The sequence below is a fragment of the Anoplolepis gracilipes genome, chromosome 13, assembly GCF_047496725.1.
Source record: "Anoplolepis gracilipes chromosome 13, ASM4749672v1, whole genome shotgun sequence".
In the NCBI taxonomy this organism is placed as follows: domain Eukaryota; kingdom Metazoa; phylum Arthropoda; class Insecta; order Hymenoptera; family Formicidae; genus Anoplolepis; species Anoplolepis gracilipes.
This window is the reverse complement of record NC_132982.1, coordinates 10,467,501-10,490,000: the sequence shown is the minus strand read 5'-3', so window position 1 is coordinate 10,490,000 and position 22,500 is coordinate 10,467,501. Positions and strand designations below refer to the sequence as shown.

Below are 22,500 nucleotides of genomic sequence, written 5' to 3'. Positions count from 1 at the left end.
GGGGACGGGTCAAATATGGTCCAAAATATGTTTTGGGTGGCTAAATTTCGAAAAATAAAATAAAAAAGAAATCAAAATTCGGGGAAAGCCATAACCTAACCTGAAGAAACGTCCTTCTGGGATAAAATAGGTCTCTTCGAAACCTAATTATCGCACCTAGTTAGAATCTTTAATCTTTGAAAACAAAAATTAAATTTATTAAAAACAAAATATAGAAGAAAATTCATAACTTGAAAACTATCTGTCCTGGAGAAACGTTCTTTTGCGAGAAGATAGGTCTCGAAGAGACTTAAAGATTGCGCCTGGTTGTAATCCTTAATCTCCTAATACAAAAATTAAATTTACGAAAAAACTTTCAAAATTTTTTTTTTTTAATTTAAAACCGTTAATCGACGGAACTCTTTTTATTTTTTATAAAGAATTTTTAAACTCTTTAAGAAGAAGCTACAACTCTAATCATAACTATGAAAATTGCATTTCGGAGTGCTAACTTCACACACCCTTCTTTATGAATATCTATAAATGTTATGTACATACAATATTTTTGAGATTCAGGGGATCATTCAGATCCACAGTTGTCATATACATATTTATATTTTTAATTCAATATTTAGGACTTTTCCCGTATTATATATGTATATAATTTGTATTTTGTATTTTTATGTAAGAGTTACTGAGGATGAGTCGAAAGGGAATCGAAACGTATATTAAATATATTTTAATTATCATATAGACTTTTTTTTTGCGTTATAATTACTATACGTGGCTCTTATTAGTTTTATTAGCATATTAGTTTATACATTTATCAGAGTCTTACTTTGTATTATTTTATTTTCGTTTTGATTGAGTTACTAAATTTTAAACACTATATTATTGATTTTTTCAACAAGTTTTCAATAAAATTTAACCTATCAAAGTTATAGTAAATATTAGGTTGAGGAATTGATAACACATAAACGCCCAAAATTGCCAGTCACTCTACCATCATAGCAGGATGGTTTATTTATCTAGTAGTAAAAAAGAAGCATCGCTTAAATCGCGTAAAGATTTATTAATTTATTAAAATGAAAGAATAAACAATGTAAACATTTCAATATTTATTTAATAATTCAATATGCTACAAATTATTAATGTTGCTGCTACATATAAAATGATATTATCTGTAATTAACTTTATATTCATGTATTATACAATAAGCGTACGTTGGAATGTATTTCGAATACTTTATCGCAAACGACATGTACATATACGTACGCGCATATATTCACACACATACATATATAAAATTATTTACATTACATATGTATTTTTTCAAGTATTTAAAAATTGTATGATATTGTACTTTTTCGCAATAACTTCTATTTGAAAACATTAAAATATCTACGAAATACTATTGGCTTTCATTATTGTATTACGATACGGTGCATTATTTCTTTTATGAATCTAATCAAATTTTTTGTATACGCGTGCACGCGCACATATAAATATATAAATATTTAAATATATATATATATATATATATATACTTGCACATCGTAATAGCATTAGAAGCAATGATAATTAAATGCAAGATTATAAATTAGCATTGATGGGCCGCGCAATATTACAAAATGCCATTATTATAATGCGTAAAATCTCAATTCTTTTTATAATTTAATCGTTTCATTCTTAAAAGGTGAAATATTAATATATTACTGTCGTTTAGGCAGTGTTTGTCCCTTATGAGAACAATATCAAGGAGAAAAAAAAATTATCTTCTCTTTGATATATTAATTGCACTCGATATAATAAAGTTCCGTTAATTTAAACCATACATAAGGCGAGAGAAGCGAAAAAAAGAAAAACTTTATGAATAATTTGACCGCAACGCGACGGTTGCCTAATTGCTATGTACGTATTTGCGTAAATGCAGATACACGCACGAAGCTGTAATCTTATGTGTGCAAATTAAGATTAATATTTCTACTATAAGCAACCCGATACAAATTATTATTATGCGTACGCCGTCATCGGGCGGATCGTCGTAGTATAATAGAAAAAAAAATGAGCAACCTATAAATGTTTGTTATACAATATGAAGGGTAGATAACAATTGATAAAGCCAAATTTAAAAACATTTTACCGTACTGATCTTTTACAAACTGTAATTGTAGGTACAAGTGTCACGGTAAATGTGCTATGGCCCTCAAATGACGCCACGCTTTTGTCTTTATCTTTTAGCTATAATCAATATTTGTTTCTATTCTATGATTCAAAACGTAATGTTAATTATAATGAAATGTATTCCAACTATTGAAATCATTTTGACTCTGAGAAAATAAAAACAGAAAATTTTTGAAAAACAAAAATTAATTATTTTCGCTCTCTCTCTTTCCTTCTCTCTTTTGCTTATTCGTTTGCTCTTTAGTGCAAATAGCTTTACACTTAAACTAACTATATTATCCGTGTCTGCCGTTATCTGTTCTACCTATTATATAACATAGAGAAGACGTGATTAATGTTCGTAAAAATATACATGTAGGAAGATACCAAAGATAACAAAGATAAATTTAAAAGTTTTACTATATGTATATGGCACGTAATTGGGCCGTGTGATTTAGGCCATGTTAATTATATTCTATTTCTGTCGGCGAAAAATTTGTAAATAATATAATCTTTATTGTGAGGACAAATAAAATATTTGTTTACTAAATACGATAAATATATATATATATATATATATATATAAAATTGTTTACATACTTAATTCCACAATTATATATTTATTTGTTTCGTTAATTAAGCTTAAGTAAAATTCATTAATTTGTTGCTAAATGTACTGTAAAGAAGCTTGTAGATTTATATGAATTATTACTTGATAGAATATTTTGCTCTTTATTTTTCTTATATTAATTTAGTAATTTAGACCGTCAGGCACAAGCGAAAAACTAAAAAATATCATTAATTATCGCGACAATTGTCAAACTTTCACAATTGTCGTGTTGTATATTTTTATAATATATATTTATCTGTTATTTTAATATGGCTCGAGAAATAACCCTACACACACGCACACACGCACACACGCGCACACGCGCACACGCGCACACACACACACAAATCGACGTATCCGTTCCGAGATTTAGATATTTTATAAAATGCGATGTGTGCGTCATCGCGTGATATACATACATATTTAGATAATAACCGCATACTATGATAAATGTTATTTGACATTTATCTCTAATAATCACATTAGATCATTACATGAGACAGATTTATTTCAAGCTTCGATCAGGCTGACATTTTATTCTCGATGTAATATTTTTTTCAACCAACGTGTTTTTTAACACATTGATGGAAATGTTATCTAATGTATATAGAAAAATATACGTGTAATATTGTGTAGTAAATCTAGTACTTTTCGCAAAAACAGTAAATTCAGAAGTAACACTCATTTTAATTAATTAGACGATCCAACTAAAAATCAAAGATTCTGGTCTTCGTCATCTTCACCACCGAAATTTTCTTCACTGTCCTGTCGATCGATTGCTACAAATATAGCTATAAAACCTTTGCTCGAAATTGTTTCATCCGTTCTGAACCTTACCAGCAACGCCTCGTTCATAGAAATAAAATCCGTGGTATTCTATAAGATAATGATGATCGAAATTTGTATAATTTTTTTTATATGCGCGTACATAATTATGTTCATTATGTTCGTTATGTTACATATATAACATCATAATACGATGTATATTATTGTTAAAAATGTTTGATTAGTGAGCAAAAAACACTTACGGAATTACCACAAAATCGCCCATATGGCGGACTGGATGCGTCTAAACCGGAGAATACTTCAACAAAATCATATCCACATTCGGTTTCATATTCGAGTTGGAATGAAAGAAAAGATAAATGAACATTTTTGCCAAGTGGTGCTTCTATTATCCAATCGCAATCAGTTCTGTGATCATAATTATGATAACCATATTTAGCATGAGAATATAAGTGCTTTACTCTATCCGTTGCCATAAGATGACCACCGCAAGCTGTAAGCATGTATTAAAGTATATTATATTTTAGAGTACATGCGTGTGCGTGCGCGTGAGCGTGTGCAATTTATCATATATCAATTACATTAAAAATCAAAGAAGAATGAAGCTTTTATTTATATTTCAGAATCTCCAAATTCAATATTATTACAGGGACATTTTTAAATTAGAGTTTTTGGAGTTTTAAAATTCATTACGATACCATTTTATCGAAAAATTTACCTGTGCTATGGGTCGCAGAAAATCCTCTTCTTTGCACGGAAGCATCACTTTTAAAGACCATGTACATTTGATTGCTAGTTGCAAGGATAGGATACGGTTCTTTGGTACCACAAAATCTACCCAAGGTAAGACTATCTGGCGAATCTCCATCGTAAATAGCAATATGATCATACGCACACTCTTGATGCGATTCCATTTCAAAAACTTTAAAGACCTGCAAAAAAGATATGCATATTTTTTTTCTTCAATTGAATGTCTCTTCTCTTTTTTTCCCTTTCAAATATTTATTTATAAAAAAAAAAAAAAAAAAAAAGTTACAATATATTATAATTACTGACTATATCATTATACAAGATAATAATACAAACCAATTTTATCCGATGACCTGGTTTTGTGGTAAAATGCCAAACGCAATCCTTACGGCCGGGATAATAATCTGGATAATTTGGTGAGCTTATTACTCCTATTGGTGCGGTAATCTCATATTTGCAACCACCTTCTTTGCAATCATGGCCATTTTCATGAAGTGTAAAACCATTATGGCAAGAGCACTGATAAGAACCTATCGTATTTTTGCACTCGTGCTGACACCCTCCATTGTTATTGGCACATTCGTCCATATCCGTAAAAAATATAGCAGCAAAGCCTGATTTTTGGACGCTGTTTAATAAAACACGTAACGCAAATGACAATCGTATTAATCGTATCAATTTAACATGTGTCCAAACATTTATAACTAATATATTATAATGTTATGTAGAAATATTTTAAAATTGCTTTGTAAAAATTCTACAAAGTGATGTATATTTAACATTTCTGCATTATATAACTCATAAAACGAGGTTTTCCTAATATTCTGATTCCTACACACACACACACACACACACACACACACACACACACACACACACACACACACACACACACACACACACACACACACACACACACACACACACACACACACACACACACACACACACACACACACACACACACACGTGTATATATATATATATATATATATATATATACATATACATATATATATTTATATAATTTATTTACACATATAATAAATTAATTTAATGTTAATTTTTTTTTTTTAAACAAAAGAGAGATAATTTTTTTATTAAACGAGAGAGAAAGAGAATTTTCTTTACGAAAACAAAAGATTATCTTTCATCTATCAATTACTGAAATAAATGTTATCAAAGCGTATGATGAAATTTTAATCTTGTATTTTTTTTTTTACAAAGTATAAGTAATTTAATGTAAACTAAATATTAAAAAGAAAAAAAAATTATTGAACGCATGTGAAATATTGAACCTGTTATCAGACGTGAAGGTGATTCTCATAAAATTGCCTTCGGATGTTATCAGTGGCGGTAATCGGGCGCCGCAAAATATTCCATGTTTTCTGAGAACGTCATCGCCAAGCTTACTCGCCACCTCCACAGAATCGTACTCGCATTCTTCTTGATATACATTGTTGCCTTCTAGATCGAAATGCGTAAAATTTAATGTAATGCGATATTGAGGTGGGGCAATAATTTCCCAAACGCAATTCTTATTTCCTGGATATGCTTCTGGAAACGACGGACTCGTGATGGTGCCGTTACTATCGTCGAAAAATCCACCGCACGCATCTGTCCAAAAATATAGAATATTATTACTTACGCTGACAATGAGATTATCCAACAATAAGCTAAGCGGACGGAGCTAAGGGCGGATTATATTGAAGGGAATGTTTCGCTTTCAAGATTATTATTGTATCTTGCCTTCGCAATGCTTGCCGTCGGAATGTAACTCGTAACCAATTTTACAAGAACATTCATATCCACCGAGCGTATTGGTACAATCGTGCTCGCAACCGTGATCCGTTAATACGCATTCGTCGAATTCTTAAATATCGTTAAAGTAACATATTATTTATGAGCACAATTTACACAAGTTAAAAATGATCAACGATTATAACATCTTTGTACATTGCTAACATATCTATGCTACACACACGCACACACACACCTTTCATAAAAGTTGCCGAGAAGCCAGCCTTTTGCACGGAACCATCGCTGACGAACTTAACGAGCAGCTTATTCCCCGTCGACTTTATATCTGGTGGTATCTTATACCCGCAATAAACGCCGATTAAGGGGGAATCGTTGTTATGTCCGTCACGCACTTCGACGTAGTCGTACACGCAATTGTCATGGTTCTCGATTTCAAAAGACTGGAACTTCAAGGCCACTTGATAATCCTGAGGTACAGACAGTTTCCACACGCACTCTTTACTGGATTGATATTCTTCTGGATAATTTGGTGATTCCAAATGGCCTATGCCGTCTAATTCGACATCACCGCCGCAGACAGCTTCGTAACTAGCCGTGAAGCCACGATGATGGCTACTCTGCTTGGACATCACGTACGTTACCAGCATACGACTTCCGCTCGACACTATTGGCTCATGCATTTTACCGCTGCCGCAATATCGACCTGAATGTAAATGTATATGTAAAGATAAAGTGTATTATGAAAAAATTATGTAATCGCAATTTTTCCTATTTTCTCGCGGAGGGTATGCCAAAATTTATTTAAAACCAATGTATACGATACGTACGTACGTACGTACGTACGATACTTTTACTTTTCTTTCACTTCTATTCTCACATTATCGAGATTGTTGTTGGCTGTAATTTACAAAAGTTTCTTTTATTTTGAAAAAAGATTCTCACCCAATACTCGACTTTTATGCCAATATCCATCTCGAATTTCAAGATAATCACTACGACAATAATTGCTTTTGAATATATCGAGAGACGTGATGTTTAAGACGATACGTTCACCATGTGTCGCGGTAATTCTCCATTCGCATCGTTCCCCGTCGGTAGATGGAGAATTGTTCGGGTAGTTTGGTGACCCAAAAATACCACTGTTTTCCTGAAATGTTCTACCGCATTCTGCAAAAATCGATTCTTTTAACTGAATAAAACTTTTAGCTACTAATTAGTCAACAAATTAGTCAAATACTTGCATATAAAAAAAGTTGCTCGTGAAAAAGAATGCAATTGACAAAATAAAGTTTCAATTTTAACATGTCTATTTTTAATTTTATTTTGGCTTAATATATTATTTTGTATGCGCACGTCATATCGATCGAGAGAGAGAGAGAGAGAGAGAGAGAGAGAGAGAGAGAGAGAGAGAGAGAGAGAGAGACAGACAGAGAGAGAGACAGAGAGAGAGAGAGAGAGAGAGACAGAGAGAGAGACAGAGAGACAGAGAGAGAGACAGAGAGACAGAGAGATTATATTTCTATTATAATTCTCCTAAAGATATTATAATTTTTAAGAGAGAGCTCTTTGTAACAAAATTCTAGCGAAAGAAAAGATACTAGGTATTGAAATTCTTACTGTGACATTTATATAAAAGATTCGTTTGCGCGATGTCGCCTTCGCTCAGTCTGATCCTTTGTCCGATCTCGGGTCTCTTTTTTCCATGAGTTTCCATAGGTAGAATTGTATCCAGATAAGTGCCTTTCGAAAAGGTATTCTTTGCATAGTGCATGATGGAGTCGTAATCATAGGGCAAGCCGAGTGAATTCACTTCTTCTTCTGTCAATTTGTTAAAATTGTACTCTTGACCTGTGAAAAATGTTGGTACTTTTCAGACAGACATCTTTTAGAACAGAATTTTATACATATATTACATATGTATATTTCTTCTTGGCTCTTTAACATGGAGAATCTAATTATTTATCAAATTATCAAATTATCAAATTATTTATTTAATTGTTGGCATCAAATGTTTACGATTAAATTTTTACTTGAAAAAATTAATTTACAAGATTAATTGTTAAACACAAGTTTTATTCTTCTTTTTATACCAATAAATATTAATTTGGTAAGATTTCTTAATTTTAAATATATATATATATATATATATATATATATATATATATATTATCTCTAATATCTCAAATTGAATTATTAATAATTAGCTTAAATTATTTATCGATTTCAAATCCAGTATATATATTTTAGAGCAAATTGAGAATATTACTCACCGCTCATAATGTTATCGCGAATGATTTGTACATGACGATCACGATCCGGTCGAGTATGCTCGTGCCAAAATCCAACAACGTGACCTAACTCGTGTACAACTATACCAAACTTATCACAGTTTTTTCCAATGCTAATAGCTTGCGGTCCATTACCCCTTTTTCCAACAAAAGAACAACACCTATCAAGGAAATTTTGCCACATATACATATATTATTAAACACATGTCGATATACGATGTATATATATTGTACATATATACATATATACATATATGTATATTTGTTTCCTTGGCGAATTTAAAATCACATAAATAAATAAATAACGTTAAAAAATTTTTTCGCGCATCTCTAATATGTATCTAACATTAAAAGAAAATAGTCTGCAACTAGAGTGAAAATTTTCCGAGTGCGAAAAATTAACTGAGGTAGATAAATAATTAGTAAATACTATAATATTGCATACATATTTTGTACTTAATTTAAATGACAGACAGAATTTATACATGTACTGTTAGTGTAATTTAGACAGCAAATTTTTCTCCGGCGCCTATCTTGAATGGACCAACTATACTTGTAATTAATATTTAGCAATCCAAATTTTCCAAAGATGTTACTAGAATATCGCTGCTATGAATTCTATAGTGACAAACAATATTCATTCTAGCAGATACAAAAAAATGACGTTAAATTTTAGTTGTGATATACAGAAATCTATCTACGTCGATAAAATATTTTTTGAATGAATTATTATAAATTATTTAACGCATAAAAAAGAGGAAAAGAAGAAAAATGGATAAAAGAAACATATATTAACATTGAATAAAATTCGAAATTAGAATTCTAGGATGATAGGACAAGTTATATGTAAATTATTTTTACTAATATATATCTATAGTACGAGTATATTGTTCTACTACACAACGCGACTCACCCACAAGGCCTTTCCGTAAATAAAATATAATTAGGATGCTCTCTGGATACCCTCTCCACAAATTTGACGCAAGTAAAATTTTCCCAATGTCTCATTGCCTGTTTGAATAATGCTTTATGTGCGCCAGAAAAATTTCCATCGATCTCGTAGGGGATTACGCCATGATCCCATACTCGTTCCTTCCTCGCAGTAGCCGCTCGACGTATTCTGCTTAAAAAGTGTTTTTTCCCATACTTGTTTGCAAAGTATTTTGGCTTGTGATCCATATCATAGAATTCGATAGAACGGAGACGTTGATCGTGTACAGAAATGATTTCGTCTGATGCGTCAGTAATAGGGTCGTGCGTTTGTCGATTGCAACGACGGTGAGAACATCTTCCTAAAATTCTAAAAATAATAATACACTAGTTTTTTTATTTATTTTATGCTATACTTTAGCGCTATAAACACAAACACACACACACACACGCACACGCACACGCACACGCACACGCACATGTATGTACGCACGCACGCACTATATTTTGTTTTGTAACAATTTATATTGCACAGAATATAAATGTGAAAAATTGAGCGTGATCACTCTTGCATACATCTATATGGTATTATATTTCCATTATACAAATATACAATTATATTATACATATATATATATATATATATATATATATATATATATATATATGTATGTTGCAATATTTTATTTAACAAACTTTTGTTATTATTCCTTGGTAAGCAAAACGCACCAAGAATTAATTGAATTAATTATTTCCATTATACAAATATACAATTATATTATACATATATGTATGTTGCAATATTTTATTTAACAAACTTTTGTTATTATTCCTTGGCAAGCAAAACGCACCAAGAATTAATTGAAAATACACTTTATATAATAATAATAAATTTATATAATTCGAATATATATGTACTTATTATTATTATATAAAGTGTATTTTCAATTAATTCTTGGTGCGTTTTGCTTGCCAAGGAATAATAACAAAAGTTTGTTAAATAAAATATATATATTTATATATATATATATATATATATATATATATATATATATATATATATACAGATCTTGCGGGTGAGTCGCGTTGTGTAATAGAATATACTATAGATAGATATAAAGTAAAGCCATAATTATCAATACATAAGGGATACAAGATTTATACGATAAAAAAATATCATGCATTAACAAAATATGTAATTTTAAAAGTAATATAAAATGCTTTTTTTTCTATTTAACAACAAGCATTGAAAAAAATGAATTTTAAAGAGTAATAATAAGAACGGACAGTTCAATAAAGACATTGCAAATGCTTAACTTCTTTATGATAGCGAACAAAATCACTGTTGTAGCCGGCGAATAAAATGGCTAAATTTAATGTTTAGGAACATTAAGTTACTTTATATCATTCATGATTGACAAAAAATTTTTTTAAATGTACTAAAATAAACATGTACGACTATAAAAGAAAAATTAATGTAAGTAATACAATATATAGTTATATGTAAATTTGTTTCTCCTTATGATATTATTTATATTATACTAGATGCTGTTTCTACATAAACGTAAAACTCTCATCGTAAATTCTCATCGACTCTCACGCACGCACGCATATAAGTAAAATCAAATTACGAGCAAAGTAATAAATAATTTGTGTACGTGTGCGCGTGCACATGCGTGTGCGTATTCCAATTTTCTTTTTTTCTTGAAATATTTTCAAAATACATATCTCGATGCATTTCTTGGTATACATATATTGGGCAAGCAATCGAGAACACAGCGAAATTAGAACATCCGGTATTTGAAAGAATTTCTCTTCGCGTTTCGAGCTAATTACAAATTGCACGCACGCTTTACAATTTTTATTTCACTCATTTATTAGCACTAATTATCAAAGATGTAGATGTATCTTCGTTACTCGAGCCTACTTTTCCAGCCAGCCCTAACTGATAGCACTTAGACAAGGCGTTTCTGAATCAGTAGGGCGTTACAATTAATTAACATGTCTATCGCATGTGGGTCGCGTATAGATATAATGCTCGTATAAGCATTATGGGAAGAGGAGAAGTACAATAGAGTGCATTAATGAATCCGGTTTTGAGATACATTTACCGTGCTTCCTCTATATAGTTCGTTGCGCCTACTACCGCGTTATTCTGAGGGTAACAATCCAGTCCGTTGCTTCGACGTAGTATACTACAATTAATGTAGACATTCAAGAATCTTTACGATACGTGCACGCGCACTTGAAAAGAAAAAATGCTAAGAAATGTTACATCCTTTTATAATAACCAGAAATACAACAAAAGCATTTCGCAACGACGAAATCTATATATAGAATCATGGTATGTATTCGTGCATTCATAATAGTAACTAATGTAATGAAATACACGTTTTATTTATATATTTATTTATATTTTAGTGTGTATATATATATATATATATATATATATATATATATATACTAAAATATAAATAAATATATAAAAATAAAAAATGTATTTTATTACATTAGTTACTATTATGAATGCATGAATACATACCATGATTCGCTTAAGTTTGATCCGCTCTATGTGTACACGAGAGATTTTTTACGAATTACCCGACATCCTGTATATGATATATATATATATATATATATATATATATATATATATATATATATATATACACACACGTTATGTATCACATATGTAGTATGCTAATTGATGAAAATTAGAAAAAATTATGATACGTTAGAAATTGGGGAACATACTAGATGTCGATTAAACTTTAAAATAGGCTTATGAGATATATACGCGTATTTACATCTTACGTATCACATACCATGAAACATGATCGCGTGATGTTTCTCATCAAAGCTCTAAAGTCTAGAAAATTCTAAAAAGGCTGTTAGACTGTGTAAACATGTACGAACGTGAATCCGCGGAAGCTTCAAAAAAGATTAATAAAAGCAGCGTATATATATATATATATATATATATATATATATATATATATATAATAGATTTTTTCAAAGTTTATATTTTAAATAATAAAATAAGAACATTTATTGTTTACATATATCAAAACTTTTGTCAAACCATATTATTATAATCGTCGTATTTATTTATATTTACATTTACAATCTACTCTCTCTATCTAATCATTTTCATCGATGTGTTTATGTCGATAATATGATTCTATTAGTGGCTTGAAAATGTAAGAAAGTTGAATTTAGTGCGTATGCGTGTGCGTGTGCGTGTGCGTGTGCGTGTGTGATGTGAGTGCAATAAAAAGGCATCTTTAGCGTTTAATTAAGGGATCATACTTTCACACGTGTGACATTGTACGATAATGCGCGAGCCGTGTACCTAGTCAGGCATCGCGGTATGCAACACTGTAGCCAATGCGGACAAGTTATTGGCAGTTTGAGAGCTGAAAATGCCCGGACGGTAGTATCGGATCCCATTTTCCAGCTTTACGATGACGGCCATTGTTATTGGCATTGCGAGATAGCTGGTAGAACTGCCGTTAGCGATACATGGAAGTTACATAATGCCAGTAGCCAAATGAAAAAAATAGAGCCATGCCAAATTGCGAATCGCAAATTCTCACAATCTAATCACGCGTCACTGATTGTAAATTTAAAATAATTTACCCGTGAATCGTACATCGTATACATAAGTTGTGAATGTTAGTATAAATATTAATATAAAAATACTAATATAAAATTACTAACAAAGAGAGGACGCGAACTTGGGGTCACCGATTTTAATGGGGTTTTTTTTCTAGTATAGTACCCAACTAGAAGAGTACTTGAGTAAAGAGATAGGGTGTAACGCTCAACCGTTTTCGAGAAAATTTATTTTAAAAAATACAATTGTCGAAACCAGCAGTGGTAGAGAACACAAATCAACTGTGAAATCTTTGAAATTCCCAACTCGATAGTTTCATTACAACATTATTATGAGTTTTTTTTTATAATGAAACGTAATTTAAAATAATCATGATAAATAAATAAATATATATATATATATATATATATATATATATATATATATATATAACAAATATAAATATATATATAACAAGACATGTGGAACGCGAAACATCTTTTGATATATATATTTGATATCGAATATATATATATTCGATATCTCTACAAAAGATGTTTCACGTTCCACATATCTTGTTTCTATTATCGCACACGCGATTGACATCTTTGTATAAAAAAAAAACACGTTCTCTTTCAAAAATGCCTGATTAATCAGTAAGACATGATAAGAAACAAATGACTAATATATGTTTTTGTATTAAAGTAAGTTTATAAAAAGAAACGTCTATTTACAAATACATGTCATGAACAAAAACATGAAAGTTACAGATATTATTAACAATAAGTAGAAAATCGCCTTTATCTCTGACAATATTAATAATTTGACTTGTATACGCAAACATTATTATTAAAGAAATTTTGAAAAAAAATTTCTGTTACATCGCAATTATACCTATGTGTATCAATTTTTTTAAATTCTTTGCTCTGACTAAATGCAAGCTTATAGTGTGTCAATTGTTTTAAATCAGTTCAATTGATTAAATCTATAATAAATCCTAATTCAAAAATTTTCCAAAGTTATTAGCAATATATGTCACACTTAATTAATTAGCTTCTCGTGATATATATATATATATATATATATATATATATATATATATATATATATATACATATATCACGAGAAGCTAATTAATTATGTGTGGCATATATTGCTAATAACTTTGGAAAATTTGTGAATTAGGATTTTGAATATATATATATATATATATTTTATGTGCGCGTGCATTTCTGAATGCGCGCGCGCATGTGTGTGTGTGTGTGTGTGTGTGTGTGTGTGTGTGTGTGTGTGTGTGTGTGTGTGTGTGTGTGTGTGTGTGTGTGTGTGTGTGTGTGTGTGTGTGTGTGTGTGTGTGTGTGTGTGTGGGGATGGGGTGTAACTTATAATAAACTCACCTCTGTATTTATAATTAATTGACTCAGTTATATATAACAAATATAATAATTATATATACTATTAATGTAATAATCTGTTGTTTAATTGAGTCAATTAGTTATATATACAGATAAACTTTTTTAAACAATACATCTAAAACCAACTTATATAATAATTATATTTAAATTGTGTATTAAACAAAAATTTATATGTTTAATTAAATTTTTATTTGTAAATTTTCCTACCTTTTACGATGGTGACGTCGCCGACGTCGATTCGATGGATTTTGCGTATTCATTTCAAGTTGCGCATTAAATGTTTCCTTGATGCTGTCTGTATATACGTGACCTATATATTTACTAGCCTCGGTAACAAAAGCTGAACTAGAGGTTGAAAATTCGAGAGGCATGTCATGAGTCGGGTGTCCAGCTTTCACTGATTCTGATATCGATACCGTCCTCGAAATCTGTCGACGAGTTTGACGTCCAAAAAACGTTTTTTTGGATGCTTGAGTCGAAGATTCCACTCTAATGATATAAGTACAATTGACAATTAGCATAATTTGTTTTAAACTATTTACGTATATATTTAACTATACACACACACGCACACACACACACACACATACATATATATATATATATATATACCTTAACAGCACACATGTTCAAACATCTTGTAACATCTTACGGATCTTTTATAAACATTTTTTGTACTGTTAGGGTAAGCATCCAAGTACACAATAAGTATAATATCTGTGTTTATGCTTGCACGCGCATATGTTTACATAAATAAGATATTTTCAAAAGATACATATAGTTTCAGGCAAAGTGACATTATTTCATCATGTATAATACACGGTTGTCTATTGAAATTTGATTCACAAATTTTATTCTATTTTTCTTGTATAATTATATTTTAAAATATATATATTATTGGTATTTTCTCGCGCATGAAACTTATTTGTAAAATATGCCTTTTTATGTAATAAAAACAAAGATCTAATATAAAATATATTTCATTTGTCAAATATATTCTAATGTTTAAATTCTAGTTTAGCAAAATATGTAATAAGAATGTATTCATGAGATAATACCTAAATGCGAAACCCTCGTTTTTCACGACAGGATTAGTATCATCGCTTCTATCATTAAAGCTGAAACCATCATCCGACTCGCCATCCAAGCTATATTGATTACGCTCTATCATAATCGACTCCGATTTTTTTTTAACAATCGCATCGTCATGTTCATTGAGCATTTGTTCATTAACACCACGTTCATTCTTAAACTGAAGAATCTCTGAAATAAAATGAAATAAATATTTTCTCATGTCAAATATAGGTACTATAAGCATAGATATATATACATAGATATATATACATAGATATATATATACATGGATATATATACATAGATATATATATATATATATATATATATATATATATATATATATATATATATATATATATAGAGGGACAATTATATAAATAGGTACGCAAATATTTGTTTGAGAGATGGATATAAAAATGTATGTATTATTTAAAATTTTAAAAAGATCATCGTATAAAATAACCATATTTTCAATATTTTAATAATTTTAACAAAAAATTGACCACTGATTATTTAACATATTTATACATATATGTATAATGAAACATTTATATATAATAATATACTTATACCCGTAAGTCCTTCTTCTTCTATTTGAAGACCTTCCTTTAATATTTCTTCCCTGTATTTGTTTAATTCTTCCAAATAGCTTTTATTTAACTTTTGCTCGCGCCATTCTGTATCATATTTTATATTTGGCAGTGCAATGTCACCGAGAAAACCGCCTGAAATTAATTGTACGTACGATACGTATATTGTTATATAATTCCATTAGCAAACTGAATGCGCGTAATAAATTAGAATTCTTCCAATCTCCGATGTCACGAGCGTACATGAATGCATGCGTGCGTTAGTGCTCGTTTCGGTTAATTAATTAGGCGCTCGAACACATACACCATCGTACTTCGGTAGGTATTAACGAGGTTGAAATCGCTGCATTCGCGAGGACATATCCGTAAATGCAGCCTCGTAGCAACGAGTTGCATCAGAGCTGCAGTTATGGTTCATCGAGCTACATATATATGCGCACATTTATATACTCGCAATATATACAATTTTAATTTTGCAGATATATTACATGTATATGTATATATATATATATATATATATATATATATATATATATATATACATACATATAACAGCATAATTATAAAATTTAAATAAATGAGAAAAAATTAAATAAAAACCGACGCAGACGTTGTAGCGCATGTGCTTATTTTACGTTAATGTGACATAATCACATCATTATTTTCTGACATCATTATTATATTGCGGCTCAAATTGCATTAAATTTACGCTGAACTTATCGATATTAACTGTAATTATTCAACAATAGCTTAAGCCATAATTTTATATTAACCGTTAAATGCGCTAAAGATAGTTTTAAGAAGAACCGAAATGTTTATTTTAATTTTTGATTATAGTGTCATTATGTTATTGTACATTAATGTAAAATAAACATGTGCTATAATGTCTGTGCCGGTTTTCATTTGCCTTATTTTTTTCTTATTTATTTAGTTCTAAAGAGCCTTACATCATGATTTATTATTAATAAATACAAAGATTCTAAATTTTCTAATATATATTATGAGATATTTTCAGAGATTTTTATGTCCAGTTAACTTTCTGTCATTTATATCTACCATTTTCTCTAAAATCTTACATCCCTAAAGTTAAAATTTTTTACACATTTCAAAATCTACGATTATTTTTGTAATAATCAGTTAATCTCAGCTTGTAATCTTAGTAATGCATTTTTAATAGAAAACATTGCGGGAGAACTTTAATAACAATGTGTAAGATTGCTACATATATGTATACAATACATATTCTATATAGAATTGCAGATGCGGCCCTGCACAGCTTCCGTACGCAAATGCATATATATGCATGATGCAGTCGGTTACAAACCACGTAATGCCAAACCTCTGTCCGCTTCGAACCGATGATTTCGTCCCATTCAGACGAGAATATCGCCCGAATGTCCGCAAAAAATAATCACATGGATCCTCCAGAAAATAATAAATAATAAACATTTCTTTTTTATCTTTAATAAAAGGTTTCCTTTTCTCTCGACAGATTTATTTTATTATCCAATATTTTTACATCGTTAATCATATGCGTGTGCGTGTGCGTGTGCGTGTGCGTGTGCGTGTGCGTGTGCGTACGTGCGTGCGGTGTGTGTGTGTGTATGTGTGTAAGCGCGCATTTTAATATTATCTTTTTTTTCTTTTATAAAGTAAAATAATTATTACAAAAAATTTATTTTATACTATGTAAATAATTGCCTCGTTTTTGTTTCATTTAAAAAAAAAGTTTTTGCCAGAATATTTTTCTCAACAAAATAAAATTTTTTAAATTGAAGAAGTTAAACAGAAAGAGAGAAAGAGAGAGAAAGAGAGAGAGAGAGAGAGAGAGAGAGAGGGAGGGAGGAGAGGGGGAAGAGAGAAAGAGAGAGAGTACTCAAAATGCCATGTCATCACATCACAAAATCGTGACAGAAAGTCAATCAAAATGTCGAAACTGTTTCAATCTTCGAATCAATCTAAAAAAATTTCCTTTTCCAATTCAGACATTTGCAAGAACATATGAAAAAAAACGAGAGAAAAAAGAAAGAAAAAGACATAAACCGAACATTTTACAAAATAAAGTAGCTAAAAAGCTACTTTCAATGAATTGAATGAGTTTAAATGTTGTACTGAAAACCGTACAACATTCGAGTAATTCTATCTAATTCTTATGATTGTTTAAATATTTTAATTTTTTCAAATATCTTAATTTTAATTCCTTTTTGCTCTATTTTTCTCAATTATTAATAATAAGTATTTTTGGTCTTAGGAATCTATTTGAATAAACAAAACATGTTGAAATATTTAACATAGAAAGAAATATAATAATTACTTTACATTATATATTTAGGTGTGATAAAAAATTATATATATATATATATATATATATATATATATTTGTCTTTAATATAATATAAATTAGTAATATTATATGCAAATAACTGAATTGTAAAGTTTACATTTTGAGAACGTGATTAATAAAGCATAGAAATTTTCGGAGAAATTATTTTACACCGCTGTTAGTAAAGGGATTTATTCTTTATGAAATAAAAAAACTAATATACGAAAAGATGTAGGTGATGTGCAAACCGAAAAAATAAGGAATATCCAATGTTTCTCTCAACACTTCAATTCTCGATATAATGCGATATTACATACATATGCGTGTATTACATACATATGTTCACAGATTACGTGCGTTTGTATATGAGTATGTGCTGTATTGATTCGAATGGAGAAGCTTCTCGCACATCGCAGTGAGTCTCTATAGCGCGTCGGATTAAACGCTTGCGTACACTACTGATGTCAATTTTATATCTACTTTTTTTCTATTTTTTTTTTCTTTTTTATACTCAATAATATAATCAATGTTAGTTTTCTTTTATTAATTGAGTGACAATTCAACATATTACATTTCGATCTCTGTGACGCGATAGCAAAAAAGAGTTCTTGTCACGTGAAACGTTATCATTAATCACATCTTAATATCATAATTATTGAAAAGTTTATTATACAGAAATTACATCCCCAAAACTTTTTTGTCTATTTTTAAATGATATTAAGTACTGCGATAAAAAAATATCAAGAACCAGTGAGAGAGAGAGAGAAAGAGAGAGAGAGAGAGAGAGAGAGAGAGAGAGAGAGAGAGAGAAAGAGAGAGAGAGAGAGAGAAACTATCGCATAAGTAAAAATTATCAAAAACACTTGATAAACATTTCGCTTTATTATTGGCTTAGATAAGATAAAAGAAAAGAGAAATTTATTTTTTTTTATTTTAAGATATATACATTAAAATGTAATTTTAAAAATATAATAATCTCGTTTTTTTCTGAATATTTTTAATAATAATAGTTATTGATATATATATATATATATGCGTGTGTGTGTGTGTGTGTGTATGTGTGTGTGTGTGTGTGTGTGTGTGTGTGTGTGTTTTGGTATTTAAAGAATTAACTAATTCGTTGAATATAAAATGATGAAAAGAAACTATAATAGGAAAATAGAGAAACTAAACACAACTGTGCTGAGAAGATAACGTAAACAGATATAGTAAAACTCTTAAACACTAGTAATTGCAAGTGTCTAATAGTTGAGCGATGTAAGTTGAGGAAAAAAATAGAAAATTGAGATTCTGTCTAAATTCTAATGTTGATAGAAAATCTTCTTTTTCTCCTCCATTTCCTTCAATACTAAATTATTGTAAAAATGTTCAGAAAAGAAAAATAGATTATTACATTTTTGAGATTACATTTTAATGTATATAACTTAAAATTTAAAAAAAATTTTAAACTCTTTTCTTTTATTTAAGTTAATAATAATAAGGCAAATTATCAAGTGTTTTACACACACACACACACACGCGCGCACACGCACACGCACACGCACCGCACACGCACCGCACACGCACACGCACACACATTAATAATAATTAATTATATATTGACGACATTCCACAATAATGTAATTTTTATCTATACATAGTGAGATAATTCCATTGTAATAATAGAAACTTGTGAAATTCATTTCAATCATTTATAATTATAAATAAAGAATTTTTCCTAATAAATTCAGAAATATTTATAACTAAGAAATGTGAATGATAAATATCTTTGAATTGGCCCGCATTTCGATCTTTTTTCATCACTCTTTCGTGATGGTTCGTCTTCTTTTATTCCAGGTGAGTGTTCGACCTAATCCCGAGGAATAAATCCTCATCACGTCTGACTTTTGCATCACTTTCTACTTCCTGAGTTTGATTCGGTTGAATGTTGTAGTTTCACGTTCATTCCACAAATAATAATACGAAAACATAATTACTGTTTCTGTCACAAATCTCTAAAGAATGAATGTAAATAATAAAAGAATATAAAACATACAATTAAAGAGTAAAAAATAGAAGAAAAAGAAATAAATTCTTAATTCTCCATATTACAAAGACAATAAAATTACGAGCAGCGGAATAATTGTAGCTATAGAAAAAGCAATATTATCGATATATTATCGATAAATTTCAAAATGTCTAACAATAAGTAAAATTCTGTAATATTTATTGTGCTATATTATGTACAATACTTGTGAGAGATGTTTTTGTGCCAAAAGTATGTATAACAAAGCTCGATAGTTACAATTATTACAAATATCGTGTAAATTGTATGTATTAAATCTCATTTGCCATATCTAAAACTTGCTCGGTAAATATTGTTCTAAATAAATGTTAAGATATTCTCGTTTTCTCATTTGGAATTAAAGAAAAAGCCGCATCAACTGCGTGCCAGAGGCGTGTCAAGAGTTGAAGGGTTATCTCTTAACGTGATAATCAAGCAAACACAAGGAAAGCAAGGCGAATGGCATGATACATGTCGGCTTAATCGAGGATTGACTATGATTGACTTGATTTATGATGCGGCTATTGTGAATTGTGAATAAATACTTTGTCCATCTTCTAAATTTATATATAATTACATTTTACAATAAATATTTTCAATCATAGGTATATATAAATATGTAGAGATGTAAAAAAGGATTGTGCGTGCGTGCGTGCGTGCGTGCGTGCGCGCGTGCGTGTGTGTGTGTGTGTGTGTGTGTTTGTGTGTGTGTGCTAAATCTTGTCGGCACAATGTGATTTGTACGTGTCTGTGGTTTTACTTTTGACATTAATTATTGCAAACATTAATTTTTAAGCAAACTTTCTCCGTCCTGATCAAATTCTTGCTAAATTATAAATTCTACATTTATTACTCTTCATTTTCCATTAATTTCTATGTTTTTAATATAATATAATATAATATAATATAAATGTCAAACATATAAATTAATTGTATGAATCAGATTTTTGCACAATATTGCATATATTGAGTGCATATTTTCGTACAACAGTACAACATATGATAACATATAATTTTCTCATTTGTGCTAATTTGTTTCATTTTATCATTATTACGGTCAAGTATCTTGTCATTTAGATGTATTGCCAAGACAAGCTCGTAATATACAATATAATATATGAATGAATGCACGTAGAATGTAATTAAATTTCGAGATCTTCCACGGAACCTTTGCACGTGCATCGAATAGTATTATTGGAGACAGATGTAATTTTACACCTCACAATGTGTGAAACTTAAGTCGTAAAACATGTTTTGATATCTAATATCAATTACGAAAATAAACAAAATGTCGAAGAATGCAACTACAAGACATCTCTCTCTCTCTCTCTCTCTCTCTCTCTCTCTCTCTCTCTCTCTCTCTCTCTCTCTCTCTCTGTGTATCTACATCATAAAATATATGTATATAACAAGTTATTTACATGATAATTTTTTTATTCTTCATATTTAAATGATATGACTTTGGGGAAAAATTTAATTTTAGTAAAATAATCCAAAATTCATAATAACTGAAAAATCTATTCGATGTACCGCATTAATATTTGCTACAAGTGCTTCCAAAATGTTCCAAATGGAAATGTTTTTTCGCTCTTGCTTAAAATTATAACGTAAATTATATTTTTTACAGATATTTATATAGTACATGTATTATTATGCGTTTTATTAAAGCTGCTCAATTTTGGAAGAAACAATGTTAGGATAAAAGCAAAAGTGCTAGACAACAAATGAATGGCAAAAGTTATACAGATAAATAGCAAAGGAATAAGAGGGAAGGGGGGGGGGAGAGGATATAAATGACAGAAAAGAAAAGAGAGAGAAAAAATAAATCACGAACGTATGTTTCGTGAAGATAAAAATTTAATAGAAAGCGATATATACACGCGATGCTATACGCATGGCGCACATGTGTATGTACATATACGTATGTATATATACACGTAACCAATTTCAACAAAATTGGAAATTTTGAAAAAATTTACATTTTTGCTCTTATTGAATGTTGTTTGTTATAAAATTAAACTTTTTTAATATTGTGAACATAATATAAGGTCTTAATGTTTACAAACAAGCAACTATAAATTTGACGAATAAGAGCCGAACGCGGATTTTAATGCGTCAATTTCGCAGCAAATAATTTTTCTACGAAATTGATAAGTGCACAGGGCACATATTTTTCTTGGTGTGCTTAA

The 22,500-nt window shown here is 29.7% G+C and overlaps 1 protein-coding gene across 3 annotated transcripts in view; it reads right to left on the bottom strand.

The window, feature by feature from the left end:
• Positions 1 to 1,084: 1,084 nt before the first annotated feature.
• Tok (tolloid-like protein 1 tolkin) overlaps positions 1,085 to 22,500 on the bottom strand; it is a 25,665-nt gene continuing 4,249 nt past the window's right edge. The window contains exons 2-15 of one of the 3 annotated variants that reach the window (XM_072904461.1): positions 15,927 to 16,079; positions 15,336 to 15,540; positions 14,485 to 14,766; positions 9,251 to 9,637; positions 8,320 to 8,498; positions 7,667 to 7,897; positions 6,992 to 7,216; positions 6,285 to 6,752; positions 6,038 to 6,160; positions 5,587 to 5,905; positions 4,625 to 4,916; positions 4,257 to 4,470; positions 3,781 to 4,031; positions 1,085 to 3,628 (exon numbers count right to left, since the gene is read on the bottom strand). In XM_072904461.1, the coding sequence (XP_072760562.1) occupies positions 3,467 to 3,628; positions 3,781 to 4,031; positions 4,257 to 4,470; positions 4,625 to 4,916; positions 5,587 to 5,905; positions 6,038 to 6,160; positions 6,285 to 6,752; positions 6,992 to 7,216; positions 7,667 to 7,897; positions 8,320 to 8,498; positions 9,251 to 9,637; positions 14,485 to 14,766; positions 15,336 to 15,540; positions 15,927 to 16,079 (3,491 nt within the window). In that variant the 3' untranslated portion in view covers positions 1,085 to 3,466. Of the gene's footprint in view, positions 3,629 to 3,780; positions 4,032 to 4,256; positions 4,471 to 4,624; positions 4,917 to 5,586; positions 5,906 to 6,037; positions 6,161 to 6,284; positions 6,753 to 6,991; positions 7,217 to 7,666; positions 7,898 to 8,319; positions 8,499 to 9,250; positions 9,638 to 14,484; positions 14,767 to 14,889; positions 15,099 to 15,335; positions 15,541 to 15,926; positions 16,080 to 22,500 lie in introns of those variants that run through there. The other 2 variants (XM_072904462.1, XM_072904463.1) reach the window with 2 other exon arrangements.